The 19,872-nt window shown below is 46.7% G+C and overlaps 1 protein-coding gene across 2 annotated transcripts; it reads left to right on the top strand.

Moving 5' to 3' along the window:
• The first annotated feature begins 236 nt into the window (after nucleotides 1–236).
• MXI1 (MAX interactor 1, dimerization protein) lies at nucleotides 237–19,244 on the top strand. 2 transcript variants are annotated; one of them, XM_040435137.1, is made up of 6 exons: nucleotides 237–462; nucleotides 6,888–7,011; nucleotides 12,142–12,171; nucleotides 16,185–16,299; nucleotides 16,498–16,669; nucleotides 17,093–19,244. In XM_040435137.1, exons 1-6 carry the CDS (start codon nucleotides 276–278, stop codon nucleotides 17,254–17,256), a joined length of 792 nt encoding a protein of 263 aa, XP_040291071.1. In that variant the 5' UTR covers nucleotides 237–275; the 3' UTR covers nucleotides 17,257–19,244. The 2 variants fall into 2 exon arrangements, with proteins under 2 accessions (XP_040291071.1, XP_040291073.1); XM_040435139.1 differs by lacking the exon at nucleotides 237–462 and adding an exon at nucleotides 5,616–6,105.
• The last annotated feature ends 628 nt before the right edge of the window (nucleotides 19,245–19,872 follow it).

The following is a 19,872-nucleotide window of genomic DNA, read 5'->3' as shown; positions in this document are numbered from 1 at the left end:
GGAGCATGGATGGGTGTAGTACAGCAGATAGGATGCTGGGCTTGTTGCCTGTATTGATTGCACACTTGTCTGGTTGCTGGGTGGGACTGACTGTCCGGGATTTAGGCGGTTAAACCAGTTGTCTGGCGGTAACTGTGTGTCTGCCTGTATATGCTAATGTAGGTCAGCGGGCGGCACTAGGACCGGCCCGGCTCCCGCCTGCAGCCAGTGAATAAAGTGCACAGGGGTTTATTGTGGAGACCCCAGGACAGTGAGAGCAGCTCATCCTAGCAGACATGGTGAGAGGGCGACCCAGGAAGGACAGCATGATGGACACAGACTCCCAGATGCCCAGGTGCCCCCTGACTGAGTTGCTGGGCACTCAGGGACAGGACATGGGGCACATCACCACTTTCTTGGACAATGTGCAGATCTTGCTGGAAGCTGCCAGTTACCTGGAGAGACTGGACCAGGACAGGAAAAGTAAGAGGGGCAACAGGGTTATAGTATGGGGGGGATTTGGGGAGGTCTACAGTCCATGAGGCAGCAGGGAGACAAAGGCTGGGGGTGGTCTGAGTGCAGACTGGGCTGCTGTGAGTCTGGTGCCAGCTTGGCATGAATTAGAAATGGCTTTGTGCCCTGTGCATGTGGCAAGACCCTAGAAGAGCCCGGGACTAGCAGCGAGTCCTGGAGCAGGGCCTGGAGAACTTTCCATGTTTCCTTTTATTCTTCTATGTTCTTTTTATGTTCAGACAAAGGGGGGACATTTCATCCCATTGTTACCAGCCAGAAACTGGCAGCATTAGCCTGGGCACTGGGCATGTGTGCTGCCCCTGCATGTATGATCCTATACATGTGTGCTGCCCCTGCATGTATGATCCTATACATGTGTGCTGCCCCTGCATGTATGACCCTATACATGTGTGCTGCCCCTGCATGTATGACCCTATACATGTGTGCTGCCCCTGCATGTATGACCCTATACATGTGTGCTGCCCCTGCATATATGTGTATGACCATATACACGTTAGCTTCCCCATCATGTATATGTATCTATACAGGTCATGGACTCTGCTGCTATATGTATCTATACAGGTCATGGACTCTGCTGCTATATGTATCTATACAGGTCATGGACTCTGCTCCTATATGTATCTATACAGGTCATGGACTCTGCTCCTATATGTACCTATACAGGTCATGGACTCTGCTGCTATATGTATCTATACAGGTCATGGACTCTGCTCCTATATGTATCTATACAGGTCATGGACTCTGCTGCTATATGTATCTATACAGGTCATGGACTCTGCTCCTATATGTATCTATACAGGTCATGGACTCTGCTGCTATATGTATCTATACAGGTCATGGACTCTGCTGCTATATGTATCTATACAGGTCATGGACTCTGCTCCTATATGTATCTATACAGGTCATGGACTCTGCTGCTATATGTATCTATACAGGTCATGGACTCTGCTCCTATATGTATCTATACAGGTCATGGACTCTGCTCCTATATGTATCTATACAGGTCATGGACTCTGCTCCTATATGTACCTATACAGGTCATGGACTCTGCTGCTATATGTATCTATACAGGTCATGGACTCTGCTGCTATATGCCCATGTACTATATAGAGGACTCTGCAGCCCTATGAACATCTTGTATTTGCCCCATTGACTGTCAGGTGTGGGGGGCCATTAGCACACAGTTGGGGGGATTTGTCAGACTTGATCCTGGCACTGCACGTGTCACACAACACAAAGAGCCCTGAGGAGGGTGAGGCAGGTGCCCGCGGGTGTAACCACGTGACCACTGCACACCCATCTCCTGCAGGACTTTAATATACAAGCACTTATAGGGGTCCAAGCCAGGAGCATGATGGATATCTCATATACATGGGGGCCAACGTTTATAAGACAGTTCAGTATCCAATAAACTTCCAGGAGCATCTAGGAGGGCCCTGCATTGCACTATACAGGCAGATAAGGGGTTAATCAGCAGACCTGTCACCTGCTGCACGTCCACAGGTGGGTAGGGATGTGTACTAGTCCCCAGGACAACCCAGGGGGGTGTACAGTAATTATAGACTCCTGTGATGTGTGCACTGCCCCAGGGACAATGTAACTTCTGGCCACTGTGCTACAATGTGTCAGTCATATGTACCACACTGCAGAATATACACCTCCCTGGAGCCATACTTTACATTTCCTACGTCCTCCATCTGCACCTGTAAGTTAACCCTTACTCAGCCATGGCCGTGACTGCCCCAGTGCAGCTGCAGGGGCCCCCACCCCCTCCTTGTCTGATGTGGTACAAAGACCCTGTCTGTCCCCAGCATGTGGCTGCAGCAGCCATTGTCTCAGCCAAACTTCTGCAAAGTGCTGGGGCTTCAATGAAAGGGTTCAGAATAAAGACCAGTCCTATTATATAAAGATGTGCTGATATATACTGCCATATACTGCTATATATATATATATATACAGCTATATGCTGACCAATAGTGTAGTATAGTATATTAGTGTAGTATATTGATATACACTCACTTACACTGATCTATACTGCCATATACTGATATATATATATACACACAGCTATATGCTGACCAATAGTGTAGTATATTGATATACACTCACTTATACTGATAAATAATGTCAAATAGTTGCATAAGTCACGTAGAAGTAGTTCACATGTTTCTGGAAAAGTTGGGTGATCAAACACAATATAAGACTCTCATTCTCCTAGTTCCATAGCTGTGCACCCCTTCCACCATCCATCCATCCATCCTATGTGACCACCTTTCTATAGAAGCATCAGCCCCACACTAGGTCAGGTTATTGCTATGTCATCAAACAAGCCCCTGGACCCCCCCATGTTGCTGATCGCACTTGGACCGTTCCGTGCCTGTTACAATGTATCATTAGTCGCTGCTCCTGACCCTGCAGTAGGTGCACATCACACGACCCGCACTTCCTCGCCGCACACATGGTTTCCACATGGAGCCAGTCTGTGCCTTTCTATTGGCCGCCTATCAAGAGAGGCGGACCCCGGCCTTTGGCTGTACACCAATCAGAGTGCAGCTGGCTCTGTGATGTCACTGGTTGCTGGGCTGAGGGGCAGGTCCTGATTGTTCTCAGGGCTGATGACATCACCCCCTTGTTTTAAAGCAAAATCACTTATTTACAGTGGACAAAAGATGTGTTAGGGGGGGAACCAAACTGTGGTTTATTACAATAGGGTGGGATACAATCCTACAATGTGTAATGAAATATGAGGGGCAGAGAGGTTTCAGGAAATGTCCGTTGTGTGTGCGCCTAGAAGAAAACTGTTTTACCAGTAAGGCCCCCTGCACACGACCGTATGTATTTTGCGGAACGGAACAGCCGGCCCCTAATAGAACAGTATTATCCTCATCCATTCTGACGTCCGTAGAATAGGTCCGCATCCGTTCCGCAATTATGTAGAACGGGTGCGGACCCATTCATTCTCTATGGTGCTGGAAGAGATGCAGACAGCATCCGAATTTCCGGAGCGCGGCCCCGATCTTCTGGTTCGCAGCTCTGGAAAAAAAATAGAGCATGTCCTATTCTTGTCCACAATTGCGGACAAGAATAGGCATTTCTATGGGGGTGCCGGCCGGGTGTATTGCGGGGGCATTTCTATGGGGGTGTTGGCCAAGGAGGGGGTGGGGCCCCTGCAGCTGCACTGGGGCAGATTATTAAAGCAGAAACCGGTGCGAGCTTCTACCTACAGTAACTTCCCCTAATGTCCAACTTCCTTATTTGTCCTTTTAAAATTGAAAGAACAATAAAGCGATCTGATTGGCTGCTGCAGGTGTTTGGCAGTCGCCGATCTGCCTCTTTGTACTCACATTGATTCCTATCCTGATAACCAAAGACAGATTGCAGTAGCCATTCGGCTGGGTTCAGACCTGAGTGTATTCGATATGCGCTTTTTACAGGCGTTTTTAATGGGCGGAAACAAGCAAACACCCATTTAGGCGCGTTCCCGCTGAAGTCTATGGGCGGGAACGCGTGACAATACGCCCCCAAAAAGCTCCTGTACTTCTTGAGGCGTAGGGCGTTTTACAGCGCGTTCGTACGCGCTGTAAAACGCTCAGGTGAGAACCATGCCCGTAGGGAAACATTGGTTTTTGCCTGTTGAGCGTTTTACAGCGCGTAGGAACGCGCTATAAAACGCTCAGGTCTGAACCCAGCCTTAGTGTTGGGACTGGGGCCACTTGGGTCCTACGGAGGAAATTATTCTGAGGGCCCACTATTCAAATCAACGACAAAAATACCCTAAGACCATATTCACATGACAGAGACGAAAAGACGGGTGTTAAAAACAGCAAAACAGTTAATTTTTCTGATGCCTTTTTGAAATGTGGCCATTAAAAATGCCCCCCTTGAATTGCAAAAACAGATAAAATAGGTCAGGTCCTATTTTTTTAACGCCACACCTGCAGCAGGGGTGCACGATCTGCGGGCCTCGGTACCATTCCGTGCGGCCCCCGACCATCTGGTAACAGACATGTATGTCTATGTCTTGCGGCTGCTCACATGTATTAGATGGGAGTACTAGAAGTGTGACTAGACATTCATGATATATACTGTATGTTCAATACACCATAAATATAGAGTTTCAGTTGGTAATACCCCTTTAAGTTTTATTTTCGGCCCTTGGAATTGGTTCAGGCTGACAATGTGGCCCCCAGACAGAAAAGGTTGTGCTCCCCTGACCTATAAGCTGTCTACTGTGCTGAAAATAGCCATTAAAAAAACACCCGTCACACGGCCGCTTTATACTGCTATGTGAATAAGGCCTTAACCCACTTGACGTGCACTGTAGCATTACATCTAATGATTGTCAATGGGGTCATGATACAACGCGCGTCTTGCTGCGACTGCAACACAGCGTTCCCAAAGAATGCATTACTGTCGTCATTTTTGGTTGTAAGTTGTGTGGGAGTTTTCCATCATCGACCACAACCCAGATCACGTACGACTGCGACTTGCCTACAAATTTCCGATGTCTGTTTTACAGCGAAATCGCAGTGCTAAAATATTAGCACGACAGCACGTCGTGCGCTCAGCGTGTAGCCTGAGCCTAATCGGTGCCCTGACTTCTGCTGGTATTTTGCGCGCACACAGGTCAGATCATCAGCAACGGCGACATGTCACATAATGTAAATAGATGAAAGGTAATCAAGTCGTTCACTGTAGCCCCCCGGTAATCACCATGATCAGAAAGGAGAATAACCAAAATGCAACACAAAGTAAAAATAGCAACAGAAAAAAAAGAAACAATGCTCAATAATACAATGTTGCAAATCGTTGCTGAATGGGATTTTCTGACCAGTCCGGTCTCCAATGAGGAGATTCTGGGCCTTTTGCATTTATGTTAATATCTGGCGCTGCTGAGAACCCCCGGCCTGCCTTGCACCATGTGACATTTGCATATTTATAAGCTTAGTCTTTGACAAGGGGTCTTTTTGTTTCCATAAAAAAAAAAAAAAAACAACCAAAAAATATCTGGCAGTGGGAGGGTTAAGAATGTTCTAACTGCAGAACGGAAAACTACAACTCCCAGTGATCCTTGCAGCTCGGCTTGCATGGGACCAGCCCTCTGCCTCTGCTGCAAGAAGTAAACAAACTCTTATCTGGGTGTCAGTGCACGGTGGGCAGCTCGCAGTCCACATCCCTCCGCTGCATCTAAGGCTAAGTTGCCCTATAACTTCCTACTATTACTTCTTGTTGCCCCCTTCTCTCCTTTAAAGCATTCCTCTCTGCACGGATCAGATCCCTCCTTCCTCTTATTCTGCACTGAAACCCTCATCTGCCTTAGCGAGGCCCATAAAACTTACTGGGCCCGTCACATCCCATTCATTTGCATGCAAAACGGGATCCAGTCTCTTACCCATTGGAAAACAAATTTTTTACTTTTTTTTGCAAAAAAAATAATAATTTGCATTTTTTTTTTTTTTTTTAAATTTACATTTTCGGATTCTTTTTTTTTGGGGGGGTGATTTTTACAAAGTTGCATTATGGATTGCGTCCGAATGTTAAATATTCAGAGGCTCCTAGATGCTGCCGAATATCTGGATAGAAGAGACCGAGGTTTGTTTGCATTTCTGCATTGCATTGCAGGACACGTCGCGTGCACGCAGCAGCTGAGTTGTTTTCAATGTGTGATCCCCACCCTTGTGTGTGTGTGAGGAATATGCCACTTGACGAGTCCCCCCGTGCTACACGTAGTTCTGGGGATAATTTGGGTTTTATATGCAATGCTATATATATATATATATATATATATATATATAGCGGTTTGACTGAGGGGGGGTTATTAAATTTGACGGGTGTCAAACGACAGATTCCTGGCGGTGACTCAGTTTGTACAGGGTGGATGGTGCAGAAGTCCTGATTGTGAAGTTTACAAAGTATTCACGCCTGGCAACATGAAAAACATGTAATTATGTGCATCCAGTGTACGGACAATGTAACTTTTCTGTATCAGTCATGGATCTCATTTATAGGGAAGACCAGATACATATGAATTCTTCTAATCCAGTATCTAATAATTCTGAAAATTCTCAAGTTACCTACCAGTCCCATTGGTTTCATTTTACTGTACATTCCTCTATATTTTACATATTAGCCCTGGGTGACAACCAGTATGACCACCATTACAGCTCCCACAGATAGTCACCCAGCTTTCCTAGATATGGAGAGACGTGTCACCCTTTCTCTAGACTGGGCAGTGCTGGAAAGCTGGGGGATAAAGCATGTAGAAGCTGCAATGGTGTCCATATTAGATGTGGATGATTGATATAAGAACGACAGATGTGGGAACTACAAGTGCCAGCATTGCCACTGCTAACTGTTGGTTTCTCTGTCTGCAGAGTGTGAACATGGCTATGCCTCCATCTTCCCCTCCAGCGACAGCTTGGAGCTTCACGGGCTGAAAACAAGAAGGTTAAAATCGAAGAGATGCAGTAATAATAATCTAGGAAGCGGCACAAACAGGTAAGACCGTCTGATGTGTCCTGAACAATGGGGGATCACAAAGGGACCCCCGAACGGGGCTGATTACAGATACAGACCAATCTATAGGATGCCCTAAAGCAGTGGGTGCAGCTAAGAAGGGCTGCAACGATTCATTGATGCAAAAATATCCTCGATGCAGGGATTCGTTTTATATCACGTGACCACAGAGCGTGAGTGAAGAGAAGCCTCTCGCTCACCGATCCGTGGCCTCCCGTCCGCACCGCCAGGGCCTTACGTGCACACACCGTCCCGCCCAGTGCAGGCCGGGAAGTGCGAAGAAGATGCGGTCCGTCTCCTGCGGACTCCATGTCAGAGCACTGCCAGGAAAGGTAAGTAAGCAGGGGCCCAAATCTGCCGGGGGGAAGGAGGTTGGGGGGCACCTGTGATTTGAGCGGTCTGATGGCGGTGGGGGACATGGATGGAAATGGCATAGAAGGGCTGATAGCGCTGGGGGACATGGCATGGAGGGGCTGATCTGATGGCACTGGGGGAGTGGGGGACATGGCAAAGGATGGCATGGAGGCACTGGGGGAGTGGGGGACATGGCAAAGGATGGCATGGAGGCACTGGGGGAGGGGGACATGGCATGGAGGCACTGGGGGAGGGGGACATGGCAAAGGATGGCATGGAGGCACTGGGGGAGGGGGACATGGCAATGGATGGCATGGAGGCACTGGGGGAGGAGGACATGGCAATGGATGGCATGGAGGGGCAGATGGCACTGGGGGAGTGGGGAACATGGCATGGAGGGGCTGATCTGATGGCAGTGGGGGACATCACATGGCAATGGATGGCATAGAGGCACTAGGAGAGTGGGGGACATGGCATGGAGGGGATGATGGCACTGGCATGGGGGGGGTGAAGCTGAAGGCACTGGGGAAATGGAGCTGATGGCACTGGGGGGGGGGGGGGGAACTGATGCACTGGGGCTGATTGCACAGGAGGGAACGAAGGGTGTTGGGGTCTGAGGAGGTATTACATTACTCAATTTATCGTAAAAATAATTGGTAGAATACATTGTATGCTGCAGCAAATCTTCCCACTCAGCAGCCTCCATTCTCCTGTTCCTCATCCCCAGCCCCTCCTATTATACTCCACAGCTGCAATCATAACTCTGAAAACAGTCATCAGCCTTGTGGACAGAGACTCCCTTAAAGGGTTTCTCTGAGGCTTGGACTGCTTTTGATATTGCAAGGCTGGGTGCAGGAGCGCCGGTGACAGGTGATTTATTATTTATTTATTTTTAAATCCTTGCACCCTGCCTGAAAAGGGGTTCCTGGTCTCAGACCAGCAGAATAGTGAGTGCAGCTGTGGAGTATAATACAAGATGTAACTCAGGATCAGTACAAGATAAGTAATGTAATGTATGTACACAGTGACTGCACCAGCAGAACAGTGAGTGCAGCTCTGGAGTATAATACAGGATGTAACTCAGGATCAGTACAGGATAAGTAATGTATGTACACAGTGACTGCACCAGCAGAATAGTGAGTACAGCTCTGGAGTATAATACAGGATGTAACTCAGGATCAGTACAGGATAAGTAATGTATGTACACAGCGACTGCACCAGCAGAATAGTGAGTGCAGCTCTGGAGTATAATACAGGATATAACTCAGGATCAGTACAGGATAAGTAATGTATGTACACAGTGACTGCACTTTATGTAGATGATCAGAGGCGCACATATATTTTTGAAGGTGACATTTACAAGGACGGTGGCCTCTATGTCGCAGTTGTAGACTCTGCAGAACTATTAGTGTTCCCTGTTTTGCCTCTTCTCACTGACTTTATATTGGAGCCCCCCGTTCAGCGTAAGGTATAGCAGGCAGGATATGACATCTGTAGACACACAATGCTGGGGAGAGTTGTCTCTGTATTTCTTGCAGCTTTCAGAAATAATGGTTTTCTCCCCGGGGATTTGGCCTTTATTGCTGGATGTGAAGGATTTGTCTGCAGTGAAATAAAACAAGGATTTCCTGCTATTTGGGGTCTTTTTAGGAGTCTTTGGAAGAAAACAAGAATAGTGTAGCTGTAACTTAAAGGGAACCTGTCACCGGGATTTTGGGTATAGTGCTGAGGACATGGCCCGCTAGATACCCAGTCCCCATAGCTCTGTGTGCTTTTATAGTGTATAAAAAAAAACATTTGATACATATGCAAATTAACATAAAAGAGTCATATCTTACTTGTGTGACCAGAGAAGAGTCATATTTTCAAGCTCTGACTCATCTCAGGTTAATTTGCAGATGGATCAAATCGGTTTTTATACACAATAAGAGCACACAGAGCTATGGGGACGGGGTACTGCGGATGTGCTAGCGGCCATCTAGAAACCCATGTCCTCAGCTCTATACCCAAAATCCCGGTGACAGGTTCCCTTTAACATTCCTGAATCAAGATAAAAAAATTATTAACAATACCAGAAATTCTTCAAAACAGGGCAGATTTGCCATTCAGGAGTCTGGGAAAGTTGGGTGATGCCCCTTTGCGAGCTGCAATGGTGGCCATAATAGACATAAGAAATATTCCCAGAGAACCTTTAACTGCGCCGCAGCCAGCGACTCAGGGATTGGATTACTGAAGGGGTTAACCAGCAGATATTTGCTGCAGAAGGGTTAAAACTGGAGTAAAGCGATTCCAGATGGGAGATAATCTGTATGCAGCCCAGAAAAACACAAACCCCAGTGATCTGGATTTTCCGTTCTGCCGCGGAGCCTTCGCAGGCATTTTTGGCTCCGCCATCTTGGGCTGTGTGACCTCAGGAAACCCCTGTCCTGTACAGGAGGGAGCCGTGTCCTGCGATTTTAAGACCCCGGAGGGGATCGGCGCTGTCATCCTGATATTTGGGGCTGGGTTACTGTACGAGGCCAGGACATGGGCTCTATGTCTGGCAGTAAGCGGCTTACACGTCCCTGCATCAGTTCCTGTTTTTTTTGTGTCTTGTGCGGCTCGTAACCTCAAGTGAACTCCGTGTAACACACAAGATGTCCTAAGGAGCTGCGTATCTAATCTTGTCATGTGTGATACTGTGCTGAGCCCTTGTATCTAATCCTATCCTGTGTGATACTGTGCTGAGCCCTTGTATCTAAGCCTATCCTGTGTGATACTGTCTGCTGTATCTAAGCCTATCATGTGTGATACTGTGCTGAGCTGTGTATCTAATCTTGTCATGTGTGATACTGTGCTGAGCCCTTGTATCTAATCCTATCCTGTGTGATACTGTCTGCTGAGCTGTGTATCTAATCCTATCCTGTGTGATACTGTCTGCTGAGCTGCGTATCTAATCTTGTCATGTGTGATACTGTGCTGAGCCCTTGTATCTAATCCTATCCTGTGTGATACTGTCTGCTGAGCTGTGTATCTAATCCTATCCTGTGTGATACTGTCTGCTGAGCCCTTGTATCTAATCCTATCCTGTGTGATACTGTGCTGAGCCCTTGTATCTAATCCTATCCTGTGTGATGCTGTCTGCTGAGCTGTGTATCTAATCCTATCCTGTGTGATACTGTCTGCTGAGCTGTGTATCTAATCCTACCCTGTGTGATACTGTCTGCTGAGCCCTTGTATCTAAGCCTATCCTGTGTGATACTGCCTGCTGAGCGGTGTATCTAATCCTATCCTGTGTGATACTGTCTGCTGAGCTGTGTATCTAATCCTATCCTGTGTGATACTGTCTGCTGAGCTGTGTATCTAATCCTATCCTGTGTGATACTGTCTGCTGAGCTGTGTATCTAATCCTATCCTGTGTGATACTGTCTGCTGAGCCCTTGTATCTAATCCTATCCTGTGTGATAACATCTGCTGAGGTGTGTATCTAATCCTATCCTGTGTGATACTGCCTGCTGAGCTGTGTATCTAATCCTATCCTGTGTGATACCGTCTGCTGAGCTGTGTATCTAATCCTATCCTGTGTGATACTGTCTGCTGTATCTAATCCTATCCTGTGTGATACTGTCTGATGAGCCTCTGTATCTAATCCCATCATGTGTGATACTGCCTGCTGAGCTGTGTATCTAATCCTATCCTGTGTGATACGGCCTGATGATCTGTGTATCTAATCCTATCATGTGTGATACTGCCTGCTGAGCTGTGTATCTAATCCTATCCTGTGTGATACGGCCTGCTGATCTGTGTATCTAATCCTATCCTGTGTGATACTGCCTGCTGAGCTGTGTATCTAATCCTATCCTGTGTGATACTGTCTGCTGAGCTGTGTATCTAATCCTATCCTGTGTGATACGGCCTGCTGATCTGTGTATCTAATCCTATCCTGTGTGATACTGCCTGCTGAGCTGTGTATCTAATCCTATCCTGTGTGATACTGTCTGCTGAGCTGTGTATCTAATCCTATCCTGTGTGATACTGTCTGCTGAGCTGTGTATCTAATCCTATCCTGTGTGATACTGTCTGCTGAGCTGTGTATCTAATCCTATCCTGTGTGATACTGTCTGCTGAGCTGTGGTGTCTAAAGCTAATCCTGTAACCAGACCAGCTGTATCTAATCTTTCTGGGTGTGATACTGTCCTCTTAGCTGCTGTATATTTTGTGATACAATCTAAGGCCTCATGCACACGGGCGTTTTTTTCCCCCCGTTTACTGGGCGTTTTTTGCGTTCCGTATACGGTCCGTATACGGAACCATTCATTTCAATGGTTCCGCAAAAAAAACGGAATGTACTCCGTATGCATTCCGTTTCCGTATTTCCGTTCCGTTTTAACATAGAACATGTCCTATTATTGCCCGCAAATCACGGTCCGTGGCTCCATTCAAGTCAATGGGTCCGCAAAAAAAACGGAACACATATGGAAATGCATCCGTATGTCTTCCGTTTCCGTTCCGTTTTTTGCTGAACCATCTATTGAAAATGTTATGCCCAGCCCAATTTTATCTATGTAATTACTGTATACTGTATATGCCATACGGAAAAACGGAACAGAAACGGAAACACAACGGAAACAAAAAACGGAACAACGGATCCGTGAAAAACGGACCGCAAAACACTGAAAAAGCCATACGGTCGTGTGCAATAGGCCTAACTGCACAGTACTACAGCTCCCATCATGGACTCTTCCTATTTGTTAATGCCGTTTCTTTTTATATTTTCAGATCCACACACAACGAGTTGGAGAAGAACAGGTGAGTCGGATGCTTCACATCTAAGAAGTGATTCTTAGCAATGAGCGCTGCCATGTGCCACTCAGGAGCCAGAGAAAGCTGTGTGGGAGTAATACTCCCACCCTCCTCTAAACCTGTCCTGCCTGGAAAGAACCCCTGTTGGCTCCGTACTGGCAGCCATGTTGGTTGTCACCCAGCTTTCCCGGAAACTTCCAGGGACTGGTCTGTGAATTATAATCTGTGAGAGTCTGTCCTCTGCCCGAGGAATGCAGAGGAGGCCGGGGGTCTGAGGACTAATGGAATGTGGGAGGCTGGGGGGACACAAGGGTTAAGAGGGGAGCACACCATTTATTACACTCCCTGTATCCCGTGATTTATTAGGGTTATATCTTAAACATAACAATCTGCTTCTAATCACCATGCGGGGGATGGGGGGGGGGAGGTAGTTATTATAAGATGAGACCCCCCCCCCCCCCTCCTCATGAGTTTATAACTGTGAAAAAAAAAGAATTTTTCAAAAAGTGTTTTGGCTTCTGTAGCAATAAAATAAAATGTGAAATAATGTGCAGTGATACTGTGTGGGGGATTGAGGTATGCAGCGCCTCGTGCCTCACTGGTATTATTAGCTGCTACAGAATGAACACATTGTGCCTTGTGGCTTTACACAATATCTGCAGAGGCAAAAGAGGGTTTCACAACTTAGTACAAAGTAAAGTTACTGCCTCAAAATAATACCAATAAGTGCCTCATGCCTCGTTATGACCCTGTTCCTCCCTGAACCATCGAGATATTGTGTACCTCATGCCTCCATTATAGAAACATGGACCTTATTATCACGCTCCTGTGTCTCATGTCCCATCATGGTCCTGTGCCTTTAGCCTTGATTATAGTCCTATGTGCCTCATCTCCCATTGTGGCATTACGGTATGTTTTCATGCCTTGATAACAGGATGTGCCTCGTCATGATCTTGTGGCTCATGCCCTGTCATGACATGATGTGCCTAACACCTCAGTGATGGCACCATGCGTATTCCAGCAGCTCCCATATCCTAGTGCTGTCGCGTCTGCTCCTCAATAGCCCTGTAAAATGCACGTCCCGCATGTCTCTCCTCTGGTGTCTCCATACATGACCCTGGTTGTGTGGCTGCAGGGAACGCAATCTGCAGAATATGACTGTGCACTACTCTCACCATGATGTGATACAGCATGCTTTCACTAAACGTACACAATGTCTCTGCTCCTCCACTATTCCTTTGCTGCTCTTCCTTCACAGCTTATCCTCTACTGCTCCTCCACTACTCCACTGTTCCTCCACGGCTTATCTACTGCTGCTTCTCCAGTGCTCCTCCTCAACTGATCCTCCACTGTTCCCCCAACTATTCCTATGTTGCTCTTCCTTCACAGCTTATCCTCTACTGCTCCTCCACTACTCCACTGCTTATCTTCTGCTGCTTCTCTAGTGCTCCTACTCAACTGCTCCTCCACTGTTCCCCAACTATTCCTTTGCTGCTTATCATCCACTGCTGCTCTTCCACTGTTCCCCAACTGTTCCTTTGTTGCTTATCCTCCACTGCTGCTCCTCCACTGTTCCTCAACTATTCCTTTGCTGCTCTTCCTTCACAGCTTATCCTCTACTGCTCCTCCACAGTGGAGGAGCAGTAGAGGATAAGCTGTGAAGGAAGAGCAGCAAAGGAATAGTGGAGGAGCAGTAGAGGATAAGCAGCAAAGGAATAGTTGGGGAACAGTGGAGGAGCAGTTGAGGAGGAGCACTGGAGAAGCAGCAGAAGATAGTGGAGGAACATTGGAGTAGTGGAGGATAAGCAGCAAAGGAATAGTTGGGGAACAGTGGAGGAGCAGTTGAGGAGGAGCACTGGAGAAGCAGCAGAAGATAGTGGAGGAACATTGGAGTAGTGGAGGATAAGCAGCAAAGGAATAGTTGGGGAACAGTGGAGGAGCAGCAGAGGATAAGCTGTGAAGGAAGAGCAGCAAAGGAATAGTGGAGGAGCAGTAGAGGATAAGCAGCAAAGGAATAGTTGGGGAACAGTGGAGGAGCAGTTGAGGAGGAGCACTGGAGAAGCAGCAGAAGATAGTGGAGGAACATTGGAGTAGTGGAGGATAAGCAGCAAAGGAATAGTTGGGGAACAGTGGAGGAGCAGCAGAGGATAAGCTGTGAAGGAAGAGCAGCAAAGGAATAGTGGAGGAGCAGTAGAGGATAAGCAGCAAAGGAATAGTTGGGGAACAGTGGAGGAGCAGTTGAGGAGGAGCACTGGAGAAGCAGCAGAAGATAGTGGAGGAACATTGGAGTAGTGGAGGATAAGCAGCAAAGGAATAGTTGGGGAACAGTGGAGGAGCAGCAGAGGATAAGCTGTGAAGGAAGAGCAGCAAAGGAATAGTGGAGGAGCAGTAGAGGATAAGCAGCAAAGGAATAGTTGGGGAACAGTGGAGGAGCAGTTGAGGAGGAGCACTGGAGAAGCAGCAGAAGATAGTGGAGGAACATTGGAGTAGTGGAGGATAAGCAGCAAAGGAATAGTTGGGGAGTAGTGACTACTCCCCAACTATTCCTTTGCTGCTTATCCTCCACTACTCCAATGTTCCTCCACTATCTTCTGCTGCTTCTCCAGTGCTCCTCCTCAACTGCTCCTCCACTGTTCCCCAACTATTCCTTTGCTGCTTATCCTCTACTGCTCCTCCACTATTCCTTTGCTGCTCTTCCTTCACAGCTTATCCTCAGCTGCTCCTCCACTGTTCCCCAACTATTCCTTTGCTGCTTATCCTCTACTGCTCCTCCACTATTCCTTTGCTGCTCTTCCTTCACAGCTTATCCTCTGCTGCTCCTCCACTGCTTATCTTCTGCTGCTTATCCAGTGCTCCTCCATGCCTTCCTCTGTGACTTGCAGCTTCATCTAATAAGGTTTAGTGTTTTACAAGTGATGAAATTAGAGCACAAATATGTGAAAATCCATAGGATCAAATAAATCTATCTTCCTGAAATGGGAGATGTATCTGTTCATAACTCCCTAGGAATGTGAGAACTGTAATGGTGGCCACGTTGGTTATTGCCCAGCTTTCCCAGAAACCGCTGAACAGAATTTGTAACCAGAAGACTTAATTCAGCAGCAGAAGATTTATTATTCTGGAGTCTGGGAAATGTGGGTTTTTACTCAAAGTGATTGTCACTAATCTCCTAAACAGAAGAGCTTGGGGATAACCCTATGTGGTAGCTGTAATGGCTGTGGAATTGGTTGTCGCCCAGTTTTCCCTCTTTTGCTTTAGACCATTTTGAAGTGAGATTATTTCACATTTTATAGGTATGTGTCGCTTTAAATGAAGCTTTATATTGCAGCTTGGCACTGAGAGACACATTTGGCAGCATAAAGGCGTAGTATGGGCGCCGCGCCAAGGGTGTTCTGTACAGATAAAGACTCGGAGTGAAGTTCCTCGTCCTGCTAGTTACCATTTTAGAGATGTTAATATAATCTAGTGGTGAGATCAGAGGCTAATGTCACCGCGGGTCCCCTCTTGTCTGTGTTCAACCTGGGACCCGTGCAGACTGCTAAAGGCTGACATATTAAAGGAGCACTCCTCCGAAATGTATTGCTACTGTGTCAGGAACAGAGGCTTCTTACCAAAACTGGTTGTCAAGCAGTGTATCCTTAGCAAGCAAATTACCAGATTTAACTTCACATTGCTGGATTAGCTAAGAACTGGGAAGCGGCCTGGGCAGTAGTCGCATCATGCCTGTCTCCATCTTATTTTGCAGTATTAATCAGATTTTTCTAAAATTACATTTAGAGGGTGTGCCCCTTCAGAGGGGTTCTACGTAGTATCACATGTCCTAGTAACACTGTATCAAGGTGTTTGTTTTGGTCCCATGTTCTGCTGTGTCTGGTCTATGTGACTTCTTCTGTCTCGCGCCCCCCCAAAACCCTAAATACGTGGTGCTGTTAGATACCCAGAATTTTCGATGTTTTAGGTTTGCTGACTGTGGAGACCCTGATTACCCATGTGACCACCGTATATACTCTTGTTTTCAGGAGGGCTCACTTACGGCTCTGTCTAGAACGTCTGAAGGACCTTATACCCCTAGAAGCCGAAAGCACCAGGCACACCACCCTGGGACTACTAAACAAAGCCAAACTGCACATCAAGGTATGGACAGCGGGTATCAGATATATACTCTTGAATATTTGCAACTTTTACACCACTCCTGCTCATTCCAGACAATACTTATAGCAGTACCAATAACGCTACTCTTGTAGCTCCAGATTTGTAGTCTATGCCCCAACAGTCAGGAAACCCCCAACAGTTAATCTCTTTATGTTCACAATGTTCTCTACGTTCCTGCAGAAACTTGAAGACTCGTCACGGAAAGGCCAACATCAGCTGGATATGTTAGAAAGGGAACAGCGCTTTTTGAAGAGGAGGTTGGAGCAGCTACAGGGCTGTGCAGAGCCGGAAAGGGTGCGAGCGGACAGTGTGGGCTCCAGCGCATTGTCCGATCGGTCTGACTCAGAACGAGGTAAGACTGGAGACAACTGTTACAAGTTATAGAAGTATTCTTATCTGATAAAGTCATGGCAGCTTCTGCTACCACCAAGATCTTTAGAACGAAGGGGCCACAACCTGTTTTACCACCGCATCCCCTCCTAAGTTTTCCATGCACAGCAGCATCTTGGGGACCCAGCTGTGCAGGAGACTGTCGTATTCACTTCAATGGAGCTGTCTTGCAAACCCCTGAAAAGCGGGTGGCACCACTGTGCAAGGGGGAACAGTGGAAGACATGGTGCCATCACCCAACCCATTGTGACCTAGTCCAAACAAAGATCCAGGATGAACATTGTAGCATGCTCAGGGGGTCCTGTTCCCATCTGCAGTGGGGAAGTTTGGGGGTACTATCTTTGATGGTCACCATAACTGATGTTCAATTTGATTTTCTTTTCAGAAGAGATCGAGGTGGACATCGAAAGCACAGAATTCTCCCATCTGGAAGTGGACAGTTCTAGTGGCACCAGCATCAGTGACCTGGACGACCACAACAGCCGGCAAAGCTTGGGCAGCGATGAAGGATATTCCAGCGCTAGTATCAAGCTCCTCTACAGCTCATAAGAGTCCTGGGCTAACGACAGTGGATTGGACTTACTGCCCACGGTCACCGGTGGTGCACTCATGGATTCAGTCAATTGTTTTGTTCCTCCAGGTCTCCAATCATGAATGGAGTTGGACATTCTTAGGGGATTTTATTCTGTTTTGCTGGACCAAAAACCTTTGACCAGCTCCTTCTCCTTCTCTTCTCCAATGGCATAAGGGCATTCCCTGAAGGTTACACAACTCCTGCAGTGTTGGAGGTCATGACAGCGATCTAAACTTTTTAGCACAACTTGAAGATCTCCCTATGGTGTTATGTTTTCCGTATGAATCGGAAGCTTTGAAGATGACGTTCATTGTTTTGTGTTCTTTGCCTTAATTCGGCATCTTTAGAAGACTTTACAAACGTACCACACGGTGGTGTAAAACAAAAAGAACTTCCTCACTGTGGTCAACGGAGTGTCTTCTCTTCTGGGTCTTGTAGTACCCTTCATTCCGGAAAACCACTTGCTATTCTCTACATTGTTCCCCATATGGTCTTTGATACTCATTCAATCTACCAGCAAAAAGATTCTTCACTTGCATCAGCCTGGGGGGCATGTTTACAAAAAGGTTATCCAACCTCTCTGATCAACTTGGTCGTCAAGAACTTGGTATTTGGCAAACTCGTACTGTCTTCTGCCTTGTCAGAAGTGTATAATTTGTACACCTAGTGCTGGTGCACGGTGACCAGAGGATGCCGTCACATCTGGAAGCTTCTCCAGATGCAAATTTTTATTTTATTTTTTTCTGCTGTTTTTTATTTTGGTTTCTCTAGACTGGAGTTTGGCAGAACTACAAGCCCCAACGTGGCCTTTTGTTGCAGCATGCCTAGAACCCCTGGCACTTGTTCAATAGGGGCACCACTTGGGCCAGCCCTACAACCAACAAGCATTTGGTTAATAGTTAAAAGAGGGTTCAGGTTTACAAAAAATCTTCTGGCCCATGTGACCCAGACTGCCACTGTGACACCACTTGAGACAAGTGCAGTAGATTCTGTTGTAAACTTAGTTTATGTTGAGATGCCCTCTAAGAATTTTGCATTTTCTTTAAATTTTTAAGATGCATATCATGCATGCCAAGTGAGTTCTCTGCCTCAGTTTAAATCTGATTAATAGGGCAGTATGAGAGACCCTGACATGACTGGTTGTTAGGGACAAGTTGGTGACAACTCCATATATTATGCCATAGCTGTTAGGGCATCCACATCATGATTCATACTGGCACTGTGATGCCAGCTGAGAAGACTGCAATACTCACAACATGCCATTCCCTATCTCAGCCTGCAATACTAATAAGATTTGTAGCAAACTGAAGTTAGGTAGAGATGCCCTTTAGCATGAATATAGCGTTTTCTTTCGATTCTTAGATACATTTACGTTAATGCATCGCCTTCAATGGCATATTAAAGGGGTGAGGACTTTTTATGCTGGTGAGCCCCTCTAAACTGTAAAGTCAGCACCAGCCATCGACCAGGATACGACCACTGCTCCCTTTCTTTAAAGGAGTTTTCTCACTTCATGGCATTGATTTATTTTTCCATCACATTTTACACTGCTCGTTTCTATGGTTACGACCACCTTACAATACAGGAAAATGCGCCAGCCTGTTGTGCGCTCCCATGGCCCCGGCCACCAGAGAGGCCGGCGCTTTTTCACATAGTGTGCAAGCATGACCACCGCAGCTGGATTGTAGGGTGGTCGTAGCTATAGAAACAAGCGATGGAAAACTGAATCCAGCCAGCAAAGGAGGCAATATGGAGAATCACGATACATTAGTAAGTGCCTTGTATTAGGTTTCTCTACATGATAAATGCTATTTGCTGAAGTGAGAGGACCCCTTTAACAATGTCTCCTAAATAACCACAAAGCAGCCATCTTGAATCCGGAGAACCCCCTTTAACGAATGTAACCAATTAGGTGGGGGGCTTATAAATGTACTGATCCATTATAATCATGAAAAAAGAAATAGTAGCTTGCAGTGTTAGGCTACTTTCACACTCGCGTTTTGGCTTTCCGTTTGTGAGATCCGTTCAGGGCTCTGACAAGCGGTCCAAAACGGATCAGTTTGCATTCTGAATGGAAAAGGATCCGCTCAGAATGTATGAGTCTGACGTCTGACGAAACTGAGCCAAACGGATCCGCACACAGTGTAAGTCAATGGGGACGGATCAGTTTTCACTGGCGCAATAGAAAACGGATCCGTCCTCCATTGACTTTCCATCTTGGCCATGTTACAGATAATACAAACCGACCCGTTCTGAACGGATGCAGACGGTTGTATTATCTGAACGGATCCAAACAAAACAAGAGTTTGAAAGTAGCCTCAGGTGGGTCGGTCAGTGTGTGTGCGTCACGCGGTCTTCTAGACGAGTAAATGTTCAACTTTGTAAGTTGCACAACGTTGCGATTTTTTTTAAAGTCTTGCTGGGCAGCGAGCTGAAGTCCGTGAGGATCCAGCCGTCTTCCTTCACAGACTCCTCCTAACCCGGCCACGGCCTGCAGCAGTGCTTCTATGTCCATTGTATTATTTTATAATACGCGGCTTAGGTAGCGTTTACCGGGTCGGCTGATGCAAAATGGAAGTCGGATATTAGGG

Source organism: Bufo bufo, chromosome 6, assembly GCF_905171765.1.
Source record: "Bufo bufo chromosome 6, aBufBuf1.1, whole genome shotgun sequence".
NCBI classification, from domain to species: domain Eukaryota; kingdom Metazoa; phylum Chordata; class Amphibia; order Anura; family Bufonidae; genus Bufo; species Bufo bufo.
This window is presented reverse-complemented; position numbering and strand designations above follow the sequence as displayed.